General features: G+C 46.0%; 2 protein-coding genes across 4 annotated transcripts in view; one reads left to right on the forward strand and one right to left on the reverse strand.

The window, feature by feature from the left end:
* The window catches only part of LOC129169080 (E3 ubiquitin-protein ligase CBL-like), a 29,567-nt gene extending 11,234 nt beyond the window's left edge, over positions 1–18,333 (forward strand). The window contains exons 10-15 of the mRNA XM_054755094.1: positions 1,681–1,797; positions 1,947–2,230; positions 2,311–2,490; positions 13,885–13,982; positions 15,932–16,117; positions 16,194–18,333. Of these exons, the coding sequence (XP_054611069.1) occupies positions 1,681–1,797; positions 1,947–2,230; positions 2,311–2,490; positions 13,885–13,982; positions 15,932–16,117; positions 16,194–16,522 (1,194 nt within the window). The 3' untranslated portion in view covers positions 16,523–18,333. The remainder of the gene's footprint in view (positions 1–1,680; positions 1,798–1,946; positions 2,231–2,310; positions 2,491–13,884; positions 13,983–15,931; positions 16,118–16,193) is intronic.
* Positions 18,334–19,455: 1,122 nt separating this feature from the next.
* mcama (melanoma cell adhesion molecule a) overlaps positions 19,456–25,627 on the reverse strand; it is a 38,359-nt gene continuing 32,187 nt past the window's right edge. For 2 of the 3 annotated variants that reach the window (XM_054754851.1, XM_054754854.1), the window contains exons 9-16: positions 25,426–25,541; positions 25,195–25,336; positions 24,962–25,092; positions 24,709–24,850; positions 23,146–23,181; positions 21,959–22,088; positions 21,757–21,874; positions 19,456–20,403 (exon numbers count right to left, since the gene is read on the reverse strand). In XM_054754851.1, coding sequence (XP_054610826.1) covers positions 20,401–20,403; positions 21,757–21,874; positions 21,959–22,088; positions 23,146–23,181; positions 24,709–24,850; positions 24,962–25,092; positions 25,195–25,336; positions 25,426–25,541 — 818 coding nt within the window. In that variant the 3' untranslated portion in view covers positions 19,456–20,400. The remainder of the gene's footprint in view (positions 20,404–21,756; positions 21,875–21,958; positions 22,089–23,145; positions 23,182–24,708; positions 24,851–24,961; positions 25,093–25,194; positions 25,337–25,425; positions 25,542–25,627) is intronic. The other variant, XM_054754853.1, reaches the window with a different exon arrangement.

A 25,627-nucleotide genomic window follows, 5' to 3' on the forward strand; every position in this document is an offset into this window, starting at 1 on the left:
GTCCAGATGGCTTCCAACGTTACTGGCATGACAAGGAGATCCCACCTGAGATGTTTTCTACCCGGCATAGGGGAGGGGGGTGCATCATGATCTGGAGTGCTTTTTCATTCAGTGGAACACTGGCGCTTCAGGTGGTGCAGGGTCGTCAAATGGCGAATATTTATGTGCAGATGTTGCAGCGGGCATCCCTCATGACTGAGGGCCCTCGTCTGTGTGGTAACTGTTTTTTTCAACAGGACAACACTGCAGTTCACGATGCTCACTTGATGAAGGGCTTTCTAATCGGCGTCTTGATATGGCACACCTATGAGGTGGGATGGATTAGCTCAGTAAAGGGGAAGTGCTCACTATCACAGATTTAGACAGATTTGTGAACAATATTTGAGAGAAATGGGGATATTGTGTATGTGGAAAAAGTTTTACATCTTTGAGTTCATCTCATAAAAAAGGGAAGGGAGCAAAAACAAAAGTGTTGCATTTGTATTTTTGTTGAGTGTCATAAACAATAACATAATAAAATAACAATTTCAATGTTTTTCTTAGTCCTGTATAAAACAGTATAAATTCAGTGCCCAGGTTTATGACTATTAGCACTATTAAAGCTACTTTTACAAAAAGAAAGTAGAGGTGAGCAATTTGTGTTTTATGTGACTGCCAACATTTCAGTTGTGCTTTATTTACAAAGCACATCCACATTCAAACTGTTTGCTCATTGTCTTTATGCTATTTTGTGCTCATTTGTCATTAAATACTGGCATCATGTCTAAATTAAACAGTTATATAAATAAAGAGTTGAAACAAATGATTCTTTGGTGAGGTACTCCACATCAGCTGGTGAGTTGCTGCTAGCATACGAGCTACCTGTTGGAGAACCCTGTAAACGCGTCACTTTCTCAAAGCTGGATACATTGTTTATGTTAAACACATAGACAAGACATAATTATTATAATGATAACAAGAGAGCAAGATTGTGACACTTAAAAAAAGTAAGTTGGTATGTTAGCACATACTGTACCTGCATTGCCTGTTTGTTTTAAAACCAAAACGTCACAGAGGTTAAAACAAAAGGGTGGGGGGTTTTACATTTGGAGTCCATGGACCAGAGGCTAGGCCAGTGGTCGGCAATCTTTAGCATCAAAAGAGCCCTTTTGCCTCCTCTTCCAGTAAAAAAAATACTACTAAGAAATACTCTGAAATAATTTAAATTCGGAATTTATTTATTTATTTTATTTTAACTCATTGGTACTTGTCTTGTATATTTCATAGGTATACTTTTTGGGTGTGATGATTTTAGCCTTGTATCTTAGATGACACCGTGAGTCGGACTGTTATATTGAGTAATGACCTCCAGCGATTTCCAATGGGTTGACAAGCCCATCATGACTTCCCTTATACGTAGCTTGTGATTGGCTTCTGCCAAAGAAAGAGCTACCGTTTCCTCAGTGGCTCGCGAGTGGCACAGTTTAAACGATTAGTAGTAGTTGTGAAGTATAGGAGATGTCACAAGATTAGAACGTGGTCATAAATTAGCCACACCACTGTCAAAGCCGCAGGGTTCAAAGTTTAAGAAAAAAGTAGCGGCTTATACGCCGGAAATTACGGTAAATCATTTAACGGCATTTATACATATGTACTGTATATATCTATAGCCAATGTAACATTATATATATGTGTTTTCAGGTTGAGCGTCCTCCATCTCCAGTGTCCCAGCTACCTCCGGTTCCGCCCCGACTGGACCTCCTTCAGCAGAGACCCTCCAGCTCCCACAGCCAGCTGGGCCAAGGAGCCACAGCAAAGGTCCGCTAAGGCCTGTCAGCACCACACAATGAAAATGACCGGCAGGGAGGAGAAGAAAAAACATTTGGAACCTCTAATTAGCTCTGCTGCCTGGAATGATTCTCCCAAAAAAGATGACTGTGGATTTTTTTTATTGTTTTTGCACACAGATGGGGGCCACACACAGGGACAAGCCCCTCCCACTGCCCCCGGCACTGAGAGAGCTGCCGCCCCCACCACCTCCTGAGCGACCCTCCCCCCTGGCGGGTCAGGACTCCAGACTCCAGAGAAGACCCCTGCCCTCTACCCCGGATACGCCTGCCTGGGCCTCCAATTACATGGTGCCCCGGTCCGTCTGCAAGGTACCCTCTGCGTTGTGTCAAAGCGGCTGCACCAGCGTGGAGGGAAGCAAAGCCCAGGCAGCAACCAACGCCGTCTACTGCCTGGCCGCCAGGTGAACTATTTCTTTATTCAAATAATATGACATTTTGCTAACTTAAAAAAAACCTCTCCTTATGTTTTTACTGTGTTCAGGTCGCTGCCGACGTCTGCCGTGTCCAGCAGGGAGAAGCTGTCCGCCGACTGCGAGGAAAACGAGTACATGAGTCCCACCTCTCTCCCGGCATCTGGCACCCCGTGGATCATAACGGGATCCTTGGTGCCCCCGCCCCCACCACCATCATTGAGTCAAGCAAGCCATCTTAATGACACCAGGTAGGGCAAAGAAGAAGTTGTGGAATTCTAGATGGGGTGTTTGTTTAAATGACAAAGAAGACGACCAATTGGAAGCAGGCCATCATCCGAGAGAAGCTATTGTTTACTAAACATTTACAACTTAGTTTTTCATGAATCATGATTTGGAGTACATGAGAAATTAGAAGGGAAAACTTAGCTGTCTTTAATCACATGCTCATTTATTAACATGTATATTGGAACAGCAACAGAACCAATGTTGCAATAGAAAGCAGCCAGCATTAATAGCGCTGTTGACTTTATTGTAAATAACAGTACAGCAAGTGGAACATGCATGACAAACACAAAGCACACAAACACACGCAAACAGCTGAGTAGCAACATTTTAAAGCGCATGCAGAGGTAGATAAGGCTGCTTTAAAAAAAAACAAAAAAACACGAGGTTGCCTACAGCCACAGCTCTTCTTTGACCTACCACCCGGCAACTGTGGAAGACTCTGCAGTCAATTTAGCGGAATTTACAGTACTTGTTTTTTTTCTGCTGGGTGGCAGCCGAAAGTGGGTCTTGGTGGTCCGATCCTTGGCTGCAGAAGCTAGCTCTTGGTACGTGGAATGTCACCTCTCAAGTGGGGAACGAGCCTGAGCTGGTGCGTGAGGTGGAGAAGTTCTGGCTAGATATAGTCGGCAAGGGCTGGCGTTGCCAGCAGTGAGAGGCGACGGGCAGGGGTGGCAATTCATGCTCAGAGCCTGTATGTTGGAGTTTAACCCAGTGGACAAGAGGGTAGTTTCTCTCCGCCTTCGGGTGGGGGGGATGAGTCCTGACTGCACTTAGGCGCCAAACGGCAGTTCAGAATACCCACCCCTTTTGGAGTCCCTAGAGGGAGTACTGGAAAGTGCTCCCTCAGGGGATTCCCTTGTTCTGCTGGGGGACTCGATGCTCAAGTTGGCAGTGACAGTGGTCAGGATGCCTCCCGGACGCCTCCCTGCGGAGATGTTCAGGGCACGTTGGACCGATAGGAGGTCTCGGGGAAGACCCAGGACAATTGGAGAGACTATCTCTCAACTGGCCTGGGAATGCATCAGGATCCAGCGGGAGTAGCTGGATGAAGTAGACGTGACGTGATGCTGTAATCTCGCGAGAGTGTGCGTGACGCGCGGAATACAGACAAGCGGAACATAGCGCTCGGAAAAAAAAAGACAAACAATCAACTATTAAAACATCCGCAAAGTATCTCGACACAAAACCAGCAAATTAAACACCTTAGACGCCTAACCAACCCAAACTGGAAGATCTGGAGGAGTACATCGACGGGTGCTTCGAACGTGTAGTTATGGGAAAATCACCGAAGACACCAAACCCCAAACGGAGCCGTCCAGAAGACTCACCTGGAGGAATATCTCCGCCAGGCACTGACATCAAAGACATCCTTGAGTCCATCGACAAGAGGCTGATTTGCCTGGACGGCCGCCTCGCTCTCGTCGAGGTACTTCACAAAGAATTCCAGGCCATCCGTGAATCTCTGGAATTCAGCCAAAACCAGATCGTCTCCTTGGTTACGGAGAACGCCACCCTCCGCGAGTCGGTGAAGTCCCTCACCGACGGAGTTTCACAACTCGTCCAGGAAAACAAGACCATGAAGGAGACGATTCTAGACCTCCAGGCCCGGAGCATGAGGGACAATCTGGTCTTCGCGGGAATTCCCGAAAAATCTGAGGAGGACCCGGAAGAAGCGGTGAGGGCCTTCATGGCGCAACAACTCAAACTCCCAGCGGACGCCATCCAAAACATCACTTTTCATCGCGTTCACCGCTTGGGAGCCAAGAAGCCAGAGAACCGTAGGCCGAGACCCATCGTGGCGAAATTTGAACATTTCAAGCAGAAGGAACAGGTGAAGGGCCGAGGTCGGGAGCTGAAGGGGACGGACTTCAGCGTCAACGATCAATTCCCCCGAGAAATCCTCGACAGGCGCCGACGCCTATTCCCTGTTCGGAGGAAGTTCATCAACGAGGGATGCCGAGCTGTCATCACGGTGGATAAACTCTTCGTTAATGGACAACTTTACCGCGACCGGGAAGTAACACCGTGGCTGTATTGATATGGTAACTAATGATCTATCTCAACCAGGTAACTTTTCTTTCTATCTCGCAGCGCGCACACTTGTAGCGTTTACAATGTTACTGTCTGTTTCCACTTTACCCCTCCCCCCCGTTTTTTTTCTCTCTCTATCCCACTGTATGTATGCACAGCCTTTCTTCTTTTTTTGTCCTTTTTTTTCTTCTTCTATTTCTTCCTCTTCTATTCCCCCCTCTGTCTCACGTTTTCTCCCCTCCTCATATTGTCACATATCCTCTTGTCTGCCAGCTGTCTCCTTCAATCAGCATCTCCTCACAGTGACATCATACACCCTCAAAGTCCAATCCCAACCAAATTCAAGCTATTCACACAAATACACACACGTGCACGCATTCTTCTACACATACACATCATATTCCACTATTGATACGGATATCACAACTACTCACAAGCACGCTCATCTCACTTATGCATAAACCCACATCACGTCCTCACTTTAGTCGTCTTAGCTCATTCAGGATTACTATGTTACACTTTGCCTATGTACAAATTAAGCATACATTATGTACTGTATATACTCCCATTAATTTTACTTCCAGGTACACATACTTTGCATTTGATCTTGTTTACACACACATCACCAAAAGCTAGTGTAGGATGAACTCACTACAGTTTGTCACTTGGAATGTCAGGGGAGTTGGGTCGATAGAAAAAAGACAAAAAATTTTTAATCATTTGAAAAACACCCAAGCAGACATTGTCTTATTACAAGAGACTCACATGTCCAAGTCAGCTGTCCATACACTTCACTCACCACAGTTCCCACACACATATTTAGCAAGTTACAACTCCAAACAGAGAGGGGTAGCTATTTTAATTAACAGGAGGGTGAATTTTACACTCCACAACACTATTACAGACACAGAAGGGAGATATATAATTATGAACATATCTGTTGATAATGTACATTTCTGCATTGCCAACATATATGGTCCGAATGTTGACGACCCCTCCTTCTTTCATGCCTTCTTTTCTTCTCTCTCTGCACATTTGGATACAAATATGATCTTGGGAGGGGACCTCAACTTAGTATTTAACCCAGAAGTGGACAGGTCTAGCCCAGCTGGGAGACATCGTGAGTCTCAATCAACATCGATACTGAAGAAATACATGAATGATTTTGGTCTTTGTGATGCTTGGCGCTCTTATCACCCTACTCACAGGGAATATACCTATTTCTCACCAGTGCACCACACCTACTCTCGTATTGACTACTTTTTGACAAGCAACTCAGTCATATCAGACATCTCAAACATTCACATACACCCTATCACCATTAGTGACCACGCCCCAGTCTCTCTTTTTCTCACTAACCAAACAATGAGCACTCCTACTAGATGCTGGAGATTAAATACATCATTACTAAAAGACTCAGACTTCCTAAAATACTTTGAAAGAGAGTGGACAATGTTTTTAGACTTCAATGACCAACCCGGTGTTTCGGCTAGTATTCTGTGGGAGGCAGCAAAAGCAGTAATGTGCGGAAAAACCATTTCATATTCATCATATAAGAAAAAGAAAGAGAGATTACTAGAATCAGAGTTGGAGAAAAAAATCCAACTCCTCGAAACCGCTCATGCTGACTCAAAGGATGAGCATATCCTAAGTAACCTAAGGAAACTGAAACTAGACTTAAAAGAAATTACTGACAAGAAAATTCAGTTCCAACTGCAGAGACTACGTTTGGAAAAGTTTGAGCATGGCAATAAACACGGAAAATACTTAGCTAACCAGCTAAAAGTCAATAAAGAAAAAAGCTCTATCTCCTCCATTAGAAACTCAGGAGGTCACATCACTCACCTCCCGGAAGAAATTAATTCTGTCTTTAGGAGCTTTTATAAAAATCTATATACACCTCAGATTAAACCATCTCTCCCAGATATCGAAACATTTCTCAACAACATAGAATTACCAAAATTAAATGACGAACAGGTGACCAACTTAGATGTACCCATTTCATTCATAGAACTCCATAACGCTCTACACCGGTTGCCGAATAATAAAGCACCAGGACCTGACGGTTTCCCTGCCGAGTTTTATAAAACATTCTGGCCATTACTATCTCCAATATTTCTTAGAATGGTTTTAGAAATTAAAGACAGTTCATGCTTGCCTCCAACCATGAACTCAGCTACAATCAGTCTCCTGCTGAAACCGGATAAGGACCCAACACTACCTTCCAGTTATCGTCCAATTTCACTGATTAATGCAGATCTTAAAATAATATGCAAAGCGTTAGCTATAAGGCTGGAAAAAGTTACCCCTCATATAATACACCCTGATCAATCAGGATTTATTAAGGGGAGAAACTCAACTAGCAATGTACGCCGTCTAATCAATCTGATTGATTACTCTATCATCCATAATTTAGAAACCACAGTTGTCTCATTGGATGCTGAAAAAGCATTTGACAGAGTAAACTGGAAATTTCTCTTTGCAACACTACATAAATTTGGCTTTGGAGACTCATTCAGAACATGGATTAAAATACTATACAACACCCCGAAGGCCTCTGTTCGGACCAACAATCACATCTCTCCAGAATTTACTTTACAAAGAGGTACTAGGCAAGGGTGTCCACTCTCTCCCTCACTATTTGCTATCTTTATCGAACCTCTTGCAGCTGCAATTCGACAACATATAAATATTAAAGGGATCCACACCACAAATGTTCATCATAAGATAAGCCTTTATGCTGATGATGTATTACTCTTCCTGGATAATTCACATTCTTCACTTCACGAATCTATCTCACTCATTAACAATTATAGCACCTTCTCAGATTACTCCATTAACTGGTCTAAATCCACAGTACTGCCCATTAACTTTGGTTTCCAGAGCACCCCCTCTATACCACTGTGTTCAGGGAACATTAAGTATTTGGGTATTAACATTTCCTCCAACCTGTCAGACCTGATCCGCTTGAATTATACTCCACTATTGAAGTCAATAGAGGATGATCTTGCACGTTGGAGAACCTTGCCCATCTCACTTACAGGCAGAGTATCCACCGTGAAAATGATGATTTTACCAAAGGTTAATTATCTATTTTCCATGATCCCCACTAAACCATCTATAATTTGGTTCAAGTCATTAGACTCATATATAAATAAATTTCTTTGGAAAAATAAGCCAGCACGAATAAGTCTCAAAACATTACAAAAATCTAAAGAATATGGGGGCTTAGAACTCCCAAACTTCTCCAACTACTTCCTTGCAAACAGGTTACAGTATATCTTAAAATGGATCAACCCTAACCCATTGGATTATTTATGGCTAGACATAGAACAATCACTTAGCCACGAAATCCCAATTTGTAACCTGCCCTTCATTAGCCAAATCCTCCGAAAAAATAATTGTTTTAAAAGTATAAATATAAGCAACACTCTGACAGCTTGGTGGGAATTTTTAAAAATAACAAAATTCTCGCTCACTCCTTGCCAATACACTCCCGTCTGGAATAATCCTGACATCTTGCTTAAAAAGAAACCATTAAATTTCCCAACATGGCACGAAAAAGGAATAAGTTGTATGAAAAATATAATTATAGGAAACAACTTTATCTCATTTAACGACCTTGTTACACAGTATGGAATAAATCATAACAAATTTCTTGAATACATACAAATTAAATCCATAATTAAAGCAAGTTTCAGGACCATATCATGGGAAAGCAATACCACTATTGACCAATTTTTAAAAATATCTGCCCCTAAAACATTATCTAAATTATATATTCTACTTTCAAAAAATGACAACACAATTGGAGTACCAATCTCCAAATGGAGCTCAGATTTATCTACAAGCTGTGACCCTGAATTTTGGAAGCAAATATGTCTTAATGCTTCCCGGTTAATCAATAATCCCAACCTACAGCTGATTCAGTTTAAAATCCTTCATAGAGTACACTACACAGGACATAGAATGTTTAGAATGGGCTTAACTGACTCTAACATCTGTACACACTGCTCAGACCATAGAATAGATGACTACTTACACTCCATGTGGACCTGTGCTCCCATTAAAAATTTTTGGCACGGAGTGTGTGAGTACCTATCTTTGGCACTTGGGTTCTCCATTCCTACCTCTCCTTTACTATGCCTGCTGGGCGATCTCTCCACAATTGATGTAGAAACAAATCAAACACAGCTTCTCATCACTGCATTAAGCATCGCCAAGAAAACCATTCTCATCAATTGGAAATCAAGGAAGAAACTGAACATAGCTCTTTACAAAAATCTTTTGTTAGATCATATAGCTATGGAGAGAATGTCTGCTGAATCTAAAGAACAAATGTCAGAATTTCAGTCTATATGGGCACCAATAATTAATTCCCTGACCTGACTCTCAGGGGGGTGAGGGCATCTGTCTCTGCCCCTGGGGGTCTCGTTCATCTGGCGTGGGGTGTGGTCCTGGTCGCTGGGTGGGCCTGGTACCTCGGGGGCGGGCGGTGGCGGGCTTGGTGTCCCGGGTCTTCTTTGCTGGGCTGCCTGCCTGGGGGGGCTGGTGGGTGGGGGTGGGGAGGGGTCCGGGTCGGGTGATGGGGCGGGGGCGGGGTCGGGGGGGTCGCCCAGGGGGCGGCGTTGGTTGGCCTCCGGGGTGGTGGGTGGATGGGGTGCTGCATCCTGCGGGTGCCGGGCGCCTACTGCTGCTGGGGGGGCCCGTGTGCGGCTGGTGGCGCTGGCTCTCCCTCGCCTCCTTTGCCTCTGGGGGTGGGGCGGGGACTGCCCTGGGCCCTCCTGCTCGGCTGCCGCGTGGGGCCGTCCGGTGTGGGGGGTGGGGGCCGGCCTCTCCCCCTGGTGGGGGTGCGGGTGCCTGAGCCCAGCTGCCCCCGCGGAGCCATCTCCCCTGGGTGGGAGGGTGGTTTGGGTTGCCCCTTTTTATTTATTTATTTTTATTTTATTTTTTTTTTATTATTATTTTATTTTATTTCACTGATTTATGTGTGTGGTGTATGTGTGATAGGTGGGAGCTGCCTGTTATCCTCCGGCGCCTGTGGCTGTCCCCCGGGTGACGGGGGGCGCGGAGGTGGGGGTCGCGGATGTGCGGTTTGGGCTCGGGGTGGGGGGTGCGTGGTGCTGGGGTGGGGGGGATCCCTTGCTTTCTCCCCTCAGGGACGGGGCCGCTGTGGCTCGGTGGGTGGGGCGTGTGGGGGCCGTGGGCGGGTTGCGCGTGGGGGCGGGCGGCGTGGTGTCCATCTGCGTGGTGCTTCCCGGGATCGGCGGGAGGATGCTTGCTCCGGGGTGGGGCGGTCGGGGGGTGGCTTTGGCCGGGGGCTTGGGGGTCGGGCTGGCGGGGGGCTGGCGGGCGGTCCCTGCTGCCTGCTGGTGTCAGGCTGGTCCTTGCTTCCGGGCCGGCGGTTGTCTCCCTCCCTCCGGGGTTTCCCCCTTGGCGTGTTGGTGGATGGGCGGGGGGTGGGGCGGTGGCCGGTCTGTGGCGTGGCGGGGGGCGGGGCGGGCGGGGGCATCTGCTTGGGCGCCGGGCGGGGGGCCGCTCCTCTCGCGGGCCCGGTCGTGCGGTGCTTGCTTCTCTGTCCCTCCCTGGCGCCTCTGGCCTGCGTGCTTCGTGGGTGCGGCCGTGCTCCGCTCTATGTGGGGTCCGGTGCTCTTGTGGTCGTCGTGGTGTTGCTCCCTTGCCGGCCGTGGTGGTATGCGGGGGGCGCGTGGGCGCGGCTCCCGCTGTCCTGGTGGCGGTCGGATCTGCCTTGGGGGCGTGTGGCTTGTCCGTGGTGTTTGGCGGTTTGGGGGTGGCGCTGTGAACGCTACCTCCGGTGGGGCTCCGGTGTTGGGGGGCGCTGGGGGTATCGCCTCTGGGGGGTTGGGTGGGCCGGACTGGGCATCCTGGCGGGCCGGGTAGGGCCTGTGGTGTGTCCTGCGGCTCGCCCGAGCCTGGGCTGTGGTGGGCGGCCGGTCGGTCATGTGTCCTTGGTCCCCCCCCTGCTCGGTTTGGGCGGCGTTGGGGTGTGGGGCCCCCGTCCTTCCTGTGCCACTGCACCACCTCACATATATATAGGACATTGGGGGGTGGCCTACGGTCGGGCGTGATTGGGGAGGGGAGCTGCCTTGCGGGGCTCCTTTGCTCCTGCTGTGCCACTGACCTGTTGCCCCCCAATTTTAATCGCAGAGTAGACACTTAGGGTTTGGGGGGGCTGGCCAGGTGAGGGGCCCTCCGAGCGGCAGCTGTCCCCCGATTTTAATTGCATCATTAGCTATCATCCACATACACTCCATATACATGCACACAGATACACCATCCTCTTTTATTTTATTTTATTTATTTATTTATTTATTTTTAATTGCATCATAGACACTATCACACCTTATCACATACACGGGTGGGGCGGGCTGGATTGGGGTGCCTTGTGCACCTCGGCGTCTGCCCGCCAGGGTCGGCGGTGTGGCCGGGGGCCTGGCCGTCGCGGTGGCTCGCCCGGGGCGGCCTGGCCTGTGGGGTGCCCTTGTCTGGTTCGCCTGCCCTTCCCTGGGGTGGCCCTCTGGGGCCTGTTGATGCCGGGGCTTGCGCCGGGGGGGGCGGCTTGCGGTGCCCCCCCTGGACTGACACGTGCCGCGGGCGCCTCTGCGCTCTTGGGGCGGGTTCGGCGGTCTCCGGGGGGCGGTGCTGGTGCTTCGGGTGGCCCGTGTGCTGTCGCGGCGGCCGGTGGTTGCTGCGCTGTGGCGGCTGCTGGGGCGCCGGGCCAGCTGGTGGGTTGGGGCTTGGTCATGCTTGCGGGTACTGTGGGCCTGGGTGGCGGGGTGGGGGTGGGGGGGCGGGTGCCCTGGGGCCGGGCTCGCTGGGGGGGGTCGTGCTCTGCCGGGCGCTTGGGCGTCTGTCGCCGTTGCGCTTTGTGCGCTGCCGGGCCGCTGTCTGTGTCCTCGCCTCCCCCGGTCTGTCTGTGGGCTTGTCGGGGGTGGGGCTCCGGTGCGCGGGTGGTGCGCTGTCGGCTCTGGTGGCATGTGGCTGGTCTGGCTTCTGGTGGTTTGTGGGGGCCGTCGGCTGGTCGGCTGCTGGTCTCGCCTTCTCGGCTCTGGTGCTTGGCCTCCCTGCGGCTTGGGGTGTGGTGCTCCCGCTCTCTCTTCGGGGTTTGCTGGCCCGCGGGTGTCGGTTGGCGCTGTGTGGTGGTTCGCCTGGCTGCTCGCCCGTTTTCCCGCCTGCCTGCTCGGTTTCCCGCTCTCCTCCTCGCTGACTCCCCTGTCTGCCTCGCTGGCGGCGTCCTACCGCTGGGGGGGTGTGGCCGGGTGTCTTCCTGCTCCCCGGCGGTCTGCGCTCTCCGCCCCTGGGTTCTGAGTCGTATGTCTGGGACCCCGGGGTCCCCGGCTCCGCTGCTCCTTGGGTTACCAACGGGGGATAGGGTGGGGCTTCCGGGTGTCGGGCAGTCGACCACTGTGTGTGTGTGTGTGTGTGTGTGTGTGTGCGTGCGCGCTTGAGTAAGTAAGAGTGTGTATGAGCGTGCGCATAGGGGTGTGTTTGTGCGTAGGAGTGTTTATGTGCGTGTGTGTGGGTGCGTAGGAGTGTGTATGTGCGTGCGTGTGTGTATTTTTATTTATTTATTTATTTTAGTTATTTATTTTGGGGGGGGGGCATACAGGGGTTTGCTCCGTGGGGTCAGGTGCTGGGCGATACATCTCTGCCGCCCGTGCCTCCGCCGGGTGGGTGGAGGGTGTGCCTCCTGCATCCCTTGGCGGGGCGGCCCTGTGTCGGGGGTCGGGCGGGGGTTGGCCCGGGGCGCGCCGGGCTCCGCTCCCTGGGGGTGGGGGTGGCGGTGGGCGGGAGTTGGCGCTTCCGGCGCGGGCGGGCTTCTTTCCGGCTGTGGAGGCGTCTCTGGGCCTGCCGGTTTGTGGCCCCCGGTACCCGTCTGCCTTTGTGGGGTGTGATCTCTCGCTGGTCTCAGGGGTTGGCAGTCCTCCGGCCCGCTGGCGCCCTGTCCTTGGCTGGGATTACCTCTCTTCGGCCCCTTACTGGTCTTCCCGGGGGGGGGCTCTCTGGGCTGGCTCTTGGGGCACTGATCTTTGTGCTGCCTGCCCCTATGGGCCTGGTGGCCTTCTGGCGGCCGGGGCCCGGCCTTGCTATTTGGGGCGGGGCTCTCTGGGAGGTGGAAGGCGGCCCCTTTCCTTTCATGCACTCTCAGTGACAATCACACGCCCACACATTCCTGCACCTCTATATATATATGAAGTCTTCCTTACATACAGAGATACCTGTACATATGCACACTCACAGTACATACGTACTTCCCCACATTACTCACTGAGTTAACCAGGGTGTTATTATGTTGTTGGTTTTATTACAGCGACGGTGATTTCAGCAGTATGACTATATATATATATATATGTGTGTATGTGCAGTGTGTATGTGTATATATATATATATATATGTGTGTATATATATGTATATATATGTATATATATATGTATGTATGTGTATGTATGTATATATGTGTGTATATGTATTTTTTTTTTTTTTACAGTGATGTGCATTACAGTAACTTTGATTCTATTCACTATCATGGATAATCATTTCATTACTACAGTTATGTGTGACTGTTTCAATGCGGTATTATCATGGTGATCACTATCATAATTCATCATTTCATGACTGCTATTGTGTGCGACTGTTTCATTGCAGTATTGTCATTGTGATCACTGTCATAGTTCATCATTTCATGACTGCTATTATGTCTGATTGTCATTGACAGCTTTGTCATTGTGGTTGTTGATATTGATTTGTCCTTTATCCTTGTTCGTCTTTATAGTTGTCACGGACATTTATTTGCTGATGTCGTTCTGTATGTTTCTGTTGTTCTGTCACAATTGTTGTTGTTGCTGCTGTTGTCCTTGTCTCTTGTCTCTCTTTTTTTTGTTTTTGTCCCCCCCCCCCCCCCCCGTTTCCTTTTCTCTTCTTCTCTGTCCCCACCTGCTCTGGTCCGGTCGCTCCAAATTTGCTTTATAACAAGCATCAAGGTCGAATAAATTTTGTATGACAGGGGAAGTGTATATCACACTTCTCTCTGGCAGAGTAAATCTGTTGAGCACTTGACGGCATTTAGGTATACAATTCTATCTGCTTTAAAGGCTGGACAGGACAGGGGTAAAAAAAAAAAAAAAAAAAAAAAAAAAAAAAAAAAAATGAAGTAGCAGGGGAGAGGGAAGTCTGGGCTTCCCTGCTTAGGCTGCTGCCCTGTGACCTGACCTCGGATAAGCGGTAGAAGATGGATGGATGGATGGATGGATGTTTTTTTCCACCATTTTTGACTTTTAAGTTTTTGTCTTGTCTTTCTTCCCCAGTGGTGACAGGCTCGATGTGGACTCTGGGGACCCTCAGGTGTACGAGTCCATGTGCAACATCCAGGCTCAGGCTGGGTCCTCTGAGGCAGCCGATCATGGTAACGCTCAATCCTCTTTTCCGAAAGGACAAGCAAGGCTGCAATATTTTGTCATTTCCTCACTGAGGCTTAAAATTTTGTGATGACATCATACATTGTGTCAGACAAGTATGACATTATGCTTTCTGTAACCTATTACATCATACATGAGGACACATGGTGATTTTCACATTGTCTCACTTCCCGCAGGGTGTTGACAAACATACTACAAATCTTGTGTCTGACAGAGAGCAAGGGTCTTGAGAGAGTGCAGTGAGCCTCCACTGGGGGGTGCCAGAGGACTTAGGGGAGGGGGAGAACCTGCAAAACTAATTTCAGCTATCAATTTTTAGTTCCTGCAGCAAGAGAGAAGACAAATTTGTTTTGAGTGTTGATATGATTTGCGTGTATACAGTTGGCATCGTTTATAGCGGTTAATCGTTTCCAGACCTGACCGTGTTAAGGGAATTTCCGCAAAGTAGGATTCAATATTAATACATTTTCATAGTTGGTTTATGACTTTCTAAATAGGGTTTTTACCATTATTAGTGCCCTGTACACAAGAAATAACAACCCCATAGTCACCTTTACACTCCTGTTCTTTGTTTACACCACATGACACAACTCTAAAGATGCTCACTGGCCCACCCTTTTAAAATGCACGAAGATGTATGAGATCACACACACCACATGATGTCACACACCGTTCATGTCACACACCATGCATGTTGTCACACCATGTATGTCACGTACAATACACAATGCATGACATCATATCTTCTTTTGTTTCCATATTTGTCACACTTAGATGTTTCAGATCATCAAAAATATTTAAATATGAGTCAATGACAACACAACTGAACACAATGCGGTTTTTCAATGAAACTTTTTATTAAGGGAGGAAAAGAAAATCCAAACGTACATGGCCCTGTGTGAAAAAGTGATTCCTCCCTAAACCTAATAAGTGGCTTGGCCACCCTTAGCAGCAACAACTGCAATCAAACGTTTGTGATAACTTGTAATGAGTCTCTTACAGCGCTGTGGAGGAATTTTGGCCCGCTCATCTGTGCAGAATTGTTGTAATTCAGCCACATTGGAGGGTTTTCCAGCATGAACCACATTTTTAAGGTCATGCCACAGCATCTCAATAGGATTCAGGTCAGGACTTGGACTAGGCCACTCCAAAGTCTTCATTTTATTTTTCTTCTGCCATTCAGAGGTGGACTTGCTGGTGTGTTTTGGATCATTGTCCTGCTGCAGAACCCAAGTTGGTTTCAGCTTGAGGTCACAAACAGATGGCTGGACATTCTCCTTCTGGATCTTTGCAGCGGTTTTCGTCTTGGAAATCTGCCATGCAGGCCATTTTTGCCCAGTGTCTTTCTTATGGTGGAGTCATGAACACTTACCTTAACACTGACCTAAGTGAGGTCTGCAGTTCTTTGGATGTTGTTGTGGGGTCTTTTGTGACCCCTTGGATGAGTCGTCGCTGTGCTGTTGGGGTAATTTTGGTTGGCCGGCCACTCCTGGGAAGGCTCAACAGTGTTCCATGTTTTCGGCATTTGTGGATAATGGCTCTCACTGTGGTTTGCTGGAGTCCCAACGCTTTAGAAATGGCTTTATAACCTTTTCCAGACTGATAAATCTCAATTAATCTGTTAAGTTTTAACAGGGGGACAACCACTTTTTAACACAGGCCCATGTAGGTTTTTTTCTTCCTTAATAATTAAAAGTTTCATTTAAAAACTGCATTTTGTGTTCAGTTGTGTTGTCATTGGCTAATATTTAAATTTGTTTGATGATCTGAAACATTTAAGTGTGACAAACTGCAAACACTTTCACACCACTGCATGTCACACACGCTACACAATGCACACACTGTATCGCACACCATATATGATATCACACCATGTATCATGTCACACAGTCTGCTTGTGTAGTTGCTATGGTAACAACAGGTCTTGTTATTTCAGAGCGTCCTCAGCACTCCTCCATGGCCGCCCAGGCCAAGTCCCTCAACACCTCCTTCGAGGACGTCTACGAGTACGACTGCCCACGACCGGTGGCCCCTCCGGCTCCCGCCAGACGAGCCCTGTCGGACATGAACGGCCCCTCCAAAGCCTTCAGCTCACTCAGCATCGACGGCGCTGTGGAAGCCAGTAAGTGCACTTTTCAGGCGAAGTTGCGGTAAACGTTTTGTTGGCGAGAGCTAACTTTTGTTTTTGTCGCCCGCAGGTTTGTTTGCCTCCGACCCGGAGCGACCACCCAAGCCCCTTCCGCGGCGGGCCAACTCGGACCGGCGAGCGCGGCCCCTAAACCGTGAGCTCCCTGCCCCCTTCCCGGACCAGCCCCGCCCCTCCTCCTCCCACACACCACCACCCGCCCCTTCCGCGAGCAGCGGTGGTGTGGCGCTGAGCGGCGAGATCGAGTGCCTGATGTCCCAGGGTTACTCCATCCAGGACATCCAGAAGGCTCTGATGATCGCGCAGAACAACCTGGAGACGGCCAAGAACATCCTGAGGGAGTTTGTGTCCGTGCCCTCCGCCGCACACATTGCCACATAGTCATCCGCGTTCCAATCCCTCCCGCTGTCCTCTTCGTGCCATTATCGCCCAGGATGCAGTCGACGCTTTCCTGCTTTGTCCGATCATCTTGTGCCAGAGTGACTTGAACACAGCATGTGAGGAAACGGAAGCCTTCTGATGTTTCTTTTACGCAAAGGAGGGACCACAAAGATTGTCATCTTTGACTCAACATGACATCACCGCCGCCGCTAGCTGCTTGTGTCGTATGGTGATGTGGCCGCACGGGTCCCGAATGAGCGTTACGCGTTTTTGCTAATAACAATAAAGCGCTCAATTACATCACAGCATCGCCACGCTTTCATGTCGTACCAACAGCGTTCTATGTAGGGATGGGCATTGGCACCAATTAGCTTGTTCTATAAACTGAAAAAGTAGACTTTCTGTGGTTGCTAACAAAATTTGATTGAGAGATTTACTCGAAATTCTTTTACTATATCAATTAAACAGTAAAACTTTGGACTTTTTTGTTGATAAAATGCACATTTCAAGTGTTTAAAATAAAGGTCAACCCTGCTGATTCTTGTTGAGGAAAGCAAAACGTGCGGAAGTGAAGGCAATGCGGACGTACTGAAATACTGACTTTGCCAACCCGGGGACCTTCGCTCTAATCACCCCCACCCGTCTTGCAGCTCACGCTCTTCTGACATTTAAGCCCCACACTTTACTATATTTTCAGGTTTTTTTCCGCAGCCCGTTCAGACAGCAACACTTTTTGCAGCAAGAATGTTGATGTTTTGAAGCAACACAGGCATAAAAGATGTCAATTAATTATCCAAGTATTGTGCCGCCGAGACGGCCAGAAGCTGAAACGGGGAGAACTTCATGATCAAATAAGTGTCCATCCCTTGCGTCTCTCTAACGTGCGTCTCGCTACTTGTAACAGTTGACGACAAAAAATGCTAACAAACTTCAAAAGACTTTCGAGATTTCCGCTGGCGTTTGTTAGAAAGCTCTTTTTACGTTAAACGCTCGACTGAAAAGATGCCAAAAGGGAAGCGTTGAACACATTCCAGTCGTTCAGACCTCTCGCAACACGACAGCCATAGCCGGCATATTGAGGGGAGACGTCTCACTTCTGCATTAAAAAAAAAATAATAATAAAAAATAAAAAGAACACTGGCATCTGCTTCAAGCAGAGGTCAGTAGAAAAGACATCAATGTGCCTTTTTGGCAGGTGAACGCGGCTGGCAGATGCATTAACATGAAAGAGATTAACACAGTCAATGACTTTAATGCTAATACTAAAGAATTGTTCTTTGTGATTGCCTCTTAACACGACATAGTAGCACAGTGCAGTCACTAAGGCTAGTAAATGTCTCCTTTTTATGCCTTGAGGACTCAAGGGTCCTACCTTTTTAAATCCCGGAACGCCGTGAGAGGGATTTTGCATGTTTGGTGATGATGATGCACTGCAGTCTAAAAGACGTACCTCCCCCTTCTGTCCTCTACCCGCTCTCAAAACCTGCAGTAAATGTTCTGAAAAGGCAAAACTTAAAAATGTCAATTTTTCTGCAGCGTTAACGATGAACTCTGTGTGCGTGTGTGTGTGTTAGTCGCACTGCAAATTTATGTGCTTAAAAAACATGTTTTAACTCGCCTTTTTTTTTCTCAACACCAACTCGCCTACTAAAAATGTATTTTTGTCTCAGCTTTTCGTCTGCTTGTAAATATGATTTATTTATTGTATTTTTAATATCCTCAGCGTTCGTTCGTTGTATTGCCATGTTTTCATGCCCAAGCCATTAAGATTTTTAATTAAACTGTATTTTCTTTAAATTGTTGCTGTTGTGTGTGTGTGGTTGATCACAAAATATATATTGCTTATTTCACTAAGTATTTTTTTAAATATATATATATATATACAAATGTAATTTAGAATTATTCTTTTACTGCAACAACACTAACCCTAATAAAATAAATTTTTTTCAACTAATTATATAATTTACATTAAGTTGAACATTTTTTCAACAAATTTGATTTATTTTTTACTGAAGACTTTAAAACGCTAATTAAATTGAGCCAAAATTTCGTTGTTACAACTATTTACATTTATAACTCAAAAATATAAACACATTAAAATGTATTTTTTAATTTCATGAAATATATATATTTTTAAATTGCTTATTTTAATTGCCAACAAAATGTACATTTTTTAATAGAAAAACATTTCAACAAATGTATGTAATTTGATAATAATTCCACCAAAACTCCTATTAATGACTGATTAATGTAGCGTTTTTATTTACAGCTGACAAACAGCTATACTGCCACTAGAGGGCAGCAGACACATGGCACACTAGTGAGGAAGCGACAACAGACAAGTATTATCAGGCGCATATTACTCATGTCTAGTCACTTTCTCAGAATGCTGGACTCTCGGGCACTCCTCACGCCAACATCTGGCTGTGAGATGTTACCTTTCAGGAGGAGCAAAGTTTAACAGAAGCTGCTGCGGCTGAGAAAGATGGGGGTGGAAGAGAGCTAATAAAAGTTTGAGGCACTGAAACAAATAAGTGAGGAGAATGAAGCGTTCATTAGTGAATAAGTCGACATTCTTAGGTGAAAAAGACAGCATAATTTTAATGACGAGCTAATTATGTGTTGAAATGTGCCTCACATTGTCGTTAAAAGTAGGGAGCATACTTGAGGTTACGTGAGCACAAAGTTTACAAGAGAAAAGGTATCGTTTTTTACACTAAATGATCGCTGAATTCATCACAGATGTGCGACCTTTAGTGGCCTACTTCCTGGCAGAAATCTGAGCTACTGTTTGAGTCCTTTTCCAGCTCGTGCTGCTGACGCCTCTTAGGGAAGGCTGCGCTCCTTCCTGCTCGCCGATCTCATAAGGCCATTTTATTTTCTAAAGAACACTCTCAAGACCCCTGCAAGATAAACAAATAAAATAAGAGAAATGGACTGAAAAAAACTTCTTTTATTTGGCATTTTTCCTGCAAAAACGTATTTTAAAAAAAACGCAAGCATCAACAGAATCACATGTACAGTATTTAATTTACACACATTTTTTTTTTGAAGAAACAGAAAATAAAAACAGTCTCGTCCCGCTTGTAAAAAAAGATTTTTGGAACACAAAGAACTAACACAGAACAAGCCGGTATGATGTTCACAAAAGTGTCCCTGCGTGTTGTGATTTTAATCGTAACGCTCATTGTCCCGTTGTGCCACGCAGGCAAAACCATGACGGCTTTTAAACGTAAATTGTATCAAGATGGGAGTAAAGTAAATGGCTGACACCGACATGTGCCCTTTGAAAACACAAACAATAAGAACAAAATAAAATAAAAATCAAATTCAGTGTTTGACGCATTCTCAAAAAACACAAAAACAACAAAAAAAGGGCACAGCAGATCGCCGACCTTTGAGCGTCTGTGCACCTGTGAACTCCGCCTGGCAACAGTCCGCTAGCAAGCGGTGTATTTACAAACAGTATGAAAGGAGCGGGGGTGGGGCTTGACAGCAGTTGTTGTTGTTGTGAACCCGCACATGCACGCCGCAACCAGGGAGTTTAAAACATGTGTGAAAATATCTTAAATAACAAAATATATATATAATATGTACAACTTTTTGATGGAGGATGAAACACAAATCCAACACCACGACCACGATGGCTGGGAAACTTGGACAAAAACAACAAACATTCATTCAAAAGTCAGTGTGACTGTGTGTTATGTGTGTTGTGTGTGTGTGTGTGTGTGTGTGTGTGTGTGTGTGTGGCGAATACTGCTGATGATGTAGTATGGAGGGGGATGAACATGTGCACTGTGATTGGTGTCCCTGCTGGTCTCAGATCAGCTCCTTGTCTTCTTAGTGGGCACGACCCTGCTGATCCTTGCACAACTTTACTGCAAAGACACACATGCAAACACGTCATGACATCACTGGAGTTTACGCGTGATGCCTTCAGTGGCCTGCCAGTAGTGTGACATCACGACGACTGCATTGTCTCTCTCGCTCTGCCCTTACGGTGCCCTGCTACTGTCCCTGGTACCCCAACAGGAGGGTGCCAAATATGCTCAACAGAATATTATGACACTTCTAACAATTTACTTTGTTCTGAAAGAATTCTTTTCCCTTGGAACGCTAATACTTCTTTTCGTTATATTACGACCTTATTGTGGTCGCAGTACAATTTATTTTTGAAACATATAATGCCATCCTATTCTCGTCAAGTTACGACTTTATTCTCCTCATATTGCGACTTAATTCTGATAAAATCCCGATAACACCTTATTTTTGGAATACTTTATAGTGGTAACATTACGCTGTGTTTTTGTATTGCATTGCAGCGCCACACTGAAGGTGTTGCTCAAATGCAATGCATCATGGGAAAACTTCAAGAGTTGTTTTCTCCCATTTTAAACTCGTATTGGTATATGTTTGTATATTCCCGACTGTTCTCAAACGGACATCCGAGTGGTCCAGACACTGATGACAACGCGAAGCAATGGAAGCGCACACATCACGAAACAGTTCCCTTCCCACGTTCAATGGCTGCTCTCAATCCAGCGACTGTTCCAGCTCTCATAGCGTAGACTTTGGCGTGTAGGTATCCCTGTAAAAAAAGGTATTGGACGAAGCCCCTCCATCCAATCCACCTGTTTGGCAACATCTCATCACGGAAGGATTTAACACTGCGACAGCAGTGTGGGCGTGCTCCATTTAGCTGAAAATAAAACTCCTCGTCTTCAAAGTCTTCTCTAATACGTGGCATGACAGACTGTTGCAGCAAGTGTATCCATTTTTTTGGGACACCCACCCAAGCCCGTTGTGAGTGCACTGATAGCTCATGATTGGCTCCTGCCAAAGAAAAAGCAACCGTGTCCTCACTTAGCCATAAATTATCCGCACCGCTGTATCAGCCACAGAGTTCAAAGTGTAAGAAAAACGTAGTGGCTTATACACTGGAAGTTACGGTAGTTATTGATTGTAATGCATCCCGAACACTACTATGCATAAATCGCGTTTTTAGATCATGATGATAAGTATTATTATTATTACTGTCATGTTTAAAGAGAGTGTAACATGCTTCCAACAAATAACGGTTGTTTTCTAGCGGAAATTAAACACAACTTTAAGTAAACAGAGTTGATCTTAATTACCAAAATATGTTTTTCTAAATAAGCTGTAGAAATACACTTACATAGAAGACATTCTAGAAAAAAAAAAAGCAAACGTGTGTTGAGACAAAAGCGTACCTGCTCGCTTGGGCCGTTTTTGTCGCCGTTGACGGCCTTCAGGAGCACAGTGTCCTCGCTCTTTGCTTCGGTCTTCATCTCCACCACGATGTCGTCTTTGGTGGTCTTCTCTTTGGAGCTGAAGGGGTGAAGAGGGCAGATTTAGAAGACAACGGTTACCAGTAAATCCAAAACAAAAAAACCCAAGATGGCCAACGCTCACATGTCCTGCTTCCCCGAGCGTCCGCAGGGGATCTTGCCCTTCTTGTGCAGGAAGTAGAGGACGCTACCCAGGATGGCGAGCAGCAGCAGACACAGGATGATCACCACGATGATCACGCCGCTGCCCTCTGCTACACAAACACACAGAAGTAGAGCATCATTACACATCATCCATTATTCCCTCCATTCCATACAATCAATTCAATAGCTGACTTATTGATTATTACACCCATCCCTCATTTTAACAGAGAGAAGTGGAAACAGCAGCAGAAGAAAAGGACAACAGACAGTGTTTGAATTTATATTATTGCAAAAAAAATGACACTATATATATATACGTGTATATATATATATATATATACACAGTATATATATATATATATATATATATATATATATATATACAGTATACATATATACTGTATATACATACAGTATCTGGACTGTTATTTTACTGCATTTCCTTTTCCATGAATCTAATTATCCACATCAGCAATCTGGAATGGACTGAATATATGAATACTAACATTTTAATCCGACGAGTAACTTTCTTCACTGATTTTCTACACGTCATATATACAGTATACACCCAACAGGCCACTTTATTAGGTACACTAATATACGGTAGTCTAAGAAGATGCACAACTTTGCCTTTGCTGCCTATTTTGTGCTCATTTTACAGCTCAGGATGCTGCTGTATGACACATAATGTTAATTGAAGGTGTCAAAACTGAGCATTATTAATTATTAATGTTTTTAAAGACATGTTTGCTACAACTCCTGTATGTGATTGGTGTACCTAATGATGTGGCCAGTACATTATAGGATTAGTACCCCAGAAGTAAAAATGAACTGCGATGGTTTTTTGGGGTGATTTTGTGTGCTAGAAATGAGGATGGGATGAAGGCATGCAGCTTAGTAACATAATTAGAGGGAATTTTCACTCAGTCATTCAAACGCTGTGATGTTTTCTCTTCTTCTATGTAAAAGAGAATATTTAATCTGCCCACAGGCCATCCGAAAGGCTCTGCCAGCAAAACTAGCAACAGTCCCAGAAAGAAAGATCATAAATAAAGCATGGACCAGCTCCTCAAAGCCTTCACTGTCAAAAACGAGGAGGAGGAGGACAGAGTTGGCGAGAAATGAGCGAGGAGCAAAAAGCGAATGTGGTCACAGGACGATTCTTACCGGGAGAGAAGGGAGCGCTTGAGGTGACCAGGGGAACTGTGAACAAGTAGAACAACACTTTGCTTTAGAGACATGTCTGCCGCCATATGCTTTTTGATTTAACCCCGAATGTCGTGTCACTCCATGTCCACTTTTACAGGCCAGAAAAGCAACACAATGTTATAAAAGCTCCCCAAAAGAAAATACAGTAGAAATCATTTCAATCAGAATGCCCTGAAAGTCGCACAATTTGGGAAAAACATGCCTCTCAAGTCTGGGGGTAGCTGCAGGTCGCTAGTGCTAGACAGCATCAACGACACTGCCTCTACTTCCTTTACTCGAGCTGCAGTTTTGTAGCTGCAGCTTGATGGCTAGCTGATGTGCAAACATTTAAAGTAACATCGTCATCGTTTCCACGTTTTACATTCAAGGTGGTTAACTTCTTTTTACACTGAAGAATGAGTGTCCACTTCATTTGTATGTTAGAATAAGATTATATCAATAATAAAAGATTTTTTTTAATTACAAAATTCTATATAAAAAATAGTATATACCCTACATATATCAGAAATAATTAAAACTATAAAATAAAATAAATATTCACAGTGGTTCAATTACTTTTACACTTAAGACCAATAAGAAATGCGAACTAAAGTGTGAGCTTAGTGATGATGTGGAACGTAGGATGTGATTGTGCCCTCTAGTGGTGTTTTCTCATTTTTCTCATTTACATTGTAGACAACCTTCTTTTGTTTCTACATTTTTATTCTTTATCCTTTCTGGATATGATTCTCTGTCTGGTACTTGACCGTAGAATTGACAATGAAGCTTTTTGAATCTAATCTTGAACTACAGTGGAATCTTTGAAATAGGTTTTAAAGTCCTTGTGTCTATGTTGTCGGCACAAAACTGGTTGGTTAATCAGGTAAATTAGTGGGATGACACAAAAAAAACATTTCCGTGACACTTTGTAGAGAGGTGGGACACGGACAAAGAAAGAAGACATTACATTTTGGTGCAGATCTGGTGCGCATCAAGGAATGCGTTTCCCCTTTTCGCCGTTAAAGTCCACTTGCACCGGCAGATTAAAAAGCCATGTGTGTGTCACTTTAGATGTCAAAAGTGCCCTCTCTGGTGGTAAATGGAAGGATTTAATGCAGTGGTGTCCAAAGTGCGGCCCCAGGGCTATTTTCGCAGCTCATATTTTATTGGCCCTCGGCATATTCTGAAAATTAAATAACTTCATTATCAATGTGACATGTGATATTAAATTAATCTGCTTTGTCACCTAGAACACAAAGCTCAGATGTGGCTGTTGTCTTCAGATAGCTTAGCATAAACTGACCTAAATTGGATTGCTTTTAGCATCTTTAATGTACAAAATGAAGTGGCTCTGCACCTTTTAATTTTTCTGTATTCGGCCCTCGGTGGAAAAAGTTTGGACACCCCTGATTTCATGCAAAAATTGTGACATTCAATAGTCCACATTAGTCCATCATGCACCTCTCTACCCAGAAAAGCTTAAAGGAAAGAACAGACTGTTCAGAGACAATTTGGTGGCTCGGTGTGATCTCTCGCTCTTACTGGCTTTGACGCTGAAGGCTCTGACGTCAGCGCCCATGTCGTTGGAGGCGTTGCACAGGGCACTAATGTCCGATTCGATGGCGACGGACACCACGCTGCGGGTCATGTGGTCGCTCGATTTGCTAACCACCTCGTGCCATCTCTGTGGAGACCAACGGGGGGCATTGGTTTGCATTTAAGCTGAATCAGCAGGCGGCAAAGCTTAGCACTGAAAATGATTCCCGTCCTTGCACATCTGCCCACAATGACTCACATGGCTTCCGACAAAGATCCATGTGATGCTGGGCGCAGGGTGGCCCCGTGCCTCGCAGCTCAGGTTCACCATCCTGCCCATGGCCTCCTCCAGCTGCACCTCCTGCTCCTCGCCCACCAGCTGAGGACCACCTGTGTTTATGCACATACAGCGACCGCAGTGTTACACAGATTAGTTGTGACATGACATACTGTATTTAGAGAGGGAAAATGGGAGTGAAGGGAATTACTGACCATGGACAACGATGTGAACGGAACCACTGGTGTGCAGGGTGGGCAAGGAGGGTACGGTCACCTCGCATACGTACTCTCCTGCCGTTTCGTAGGTGGCGTCCTGCAGGTGTAGTGTGTTTCCCTGACCCACCATCTTACCATCCTACACACACACGTACACAGGCCCACACACACATGAATCTCAACTTACTTGCGTTTTAATCAAATGTTGTCGAGTTTCAGCACACCAACCTTGTACCAGATGGTGGATGTTTTCAGGGAAGACAAGGCGTTGCAGGTTGCAGTCAAATCTTCACCTTTGAACATGGCCTCTGATTCTTTGGGGACCATCACAGCTGGGTCCAGGTCTGAACACAACACAAAAGAACTGACTGAGTGTAAATTAATGTTAATGGCTGCTTGATTGCATGGAGGTTATCACGTGTGTTTACAC

Source organism: Dunckerocampus dactyliophorus, chromosome 16 (assembly GCF_027744805.1).
Source record: "Dunckerocampus dactyliophorus isolate RoL2022-P2 chromosome 16, RoL_Ddac_1.1, whole genome shotgun sequence".
NCBI classification, from domain to species: Eukaryota; Metazoa; Chordata; class Actinopteri; order Syngnathiformes; family Syngnathidae; genus Dunckerocampus; species Dunckerocampus dactyliophorus.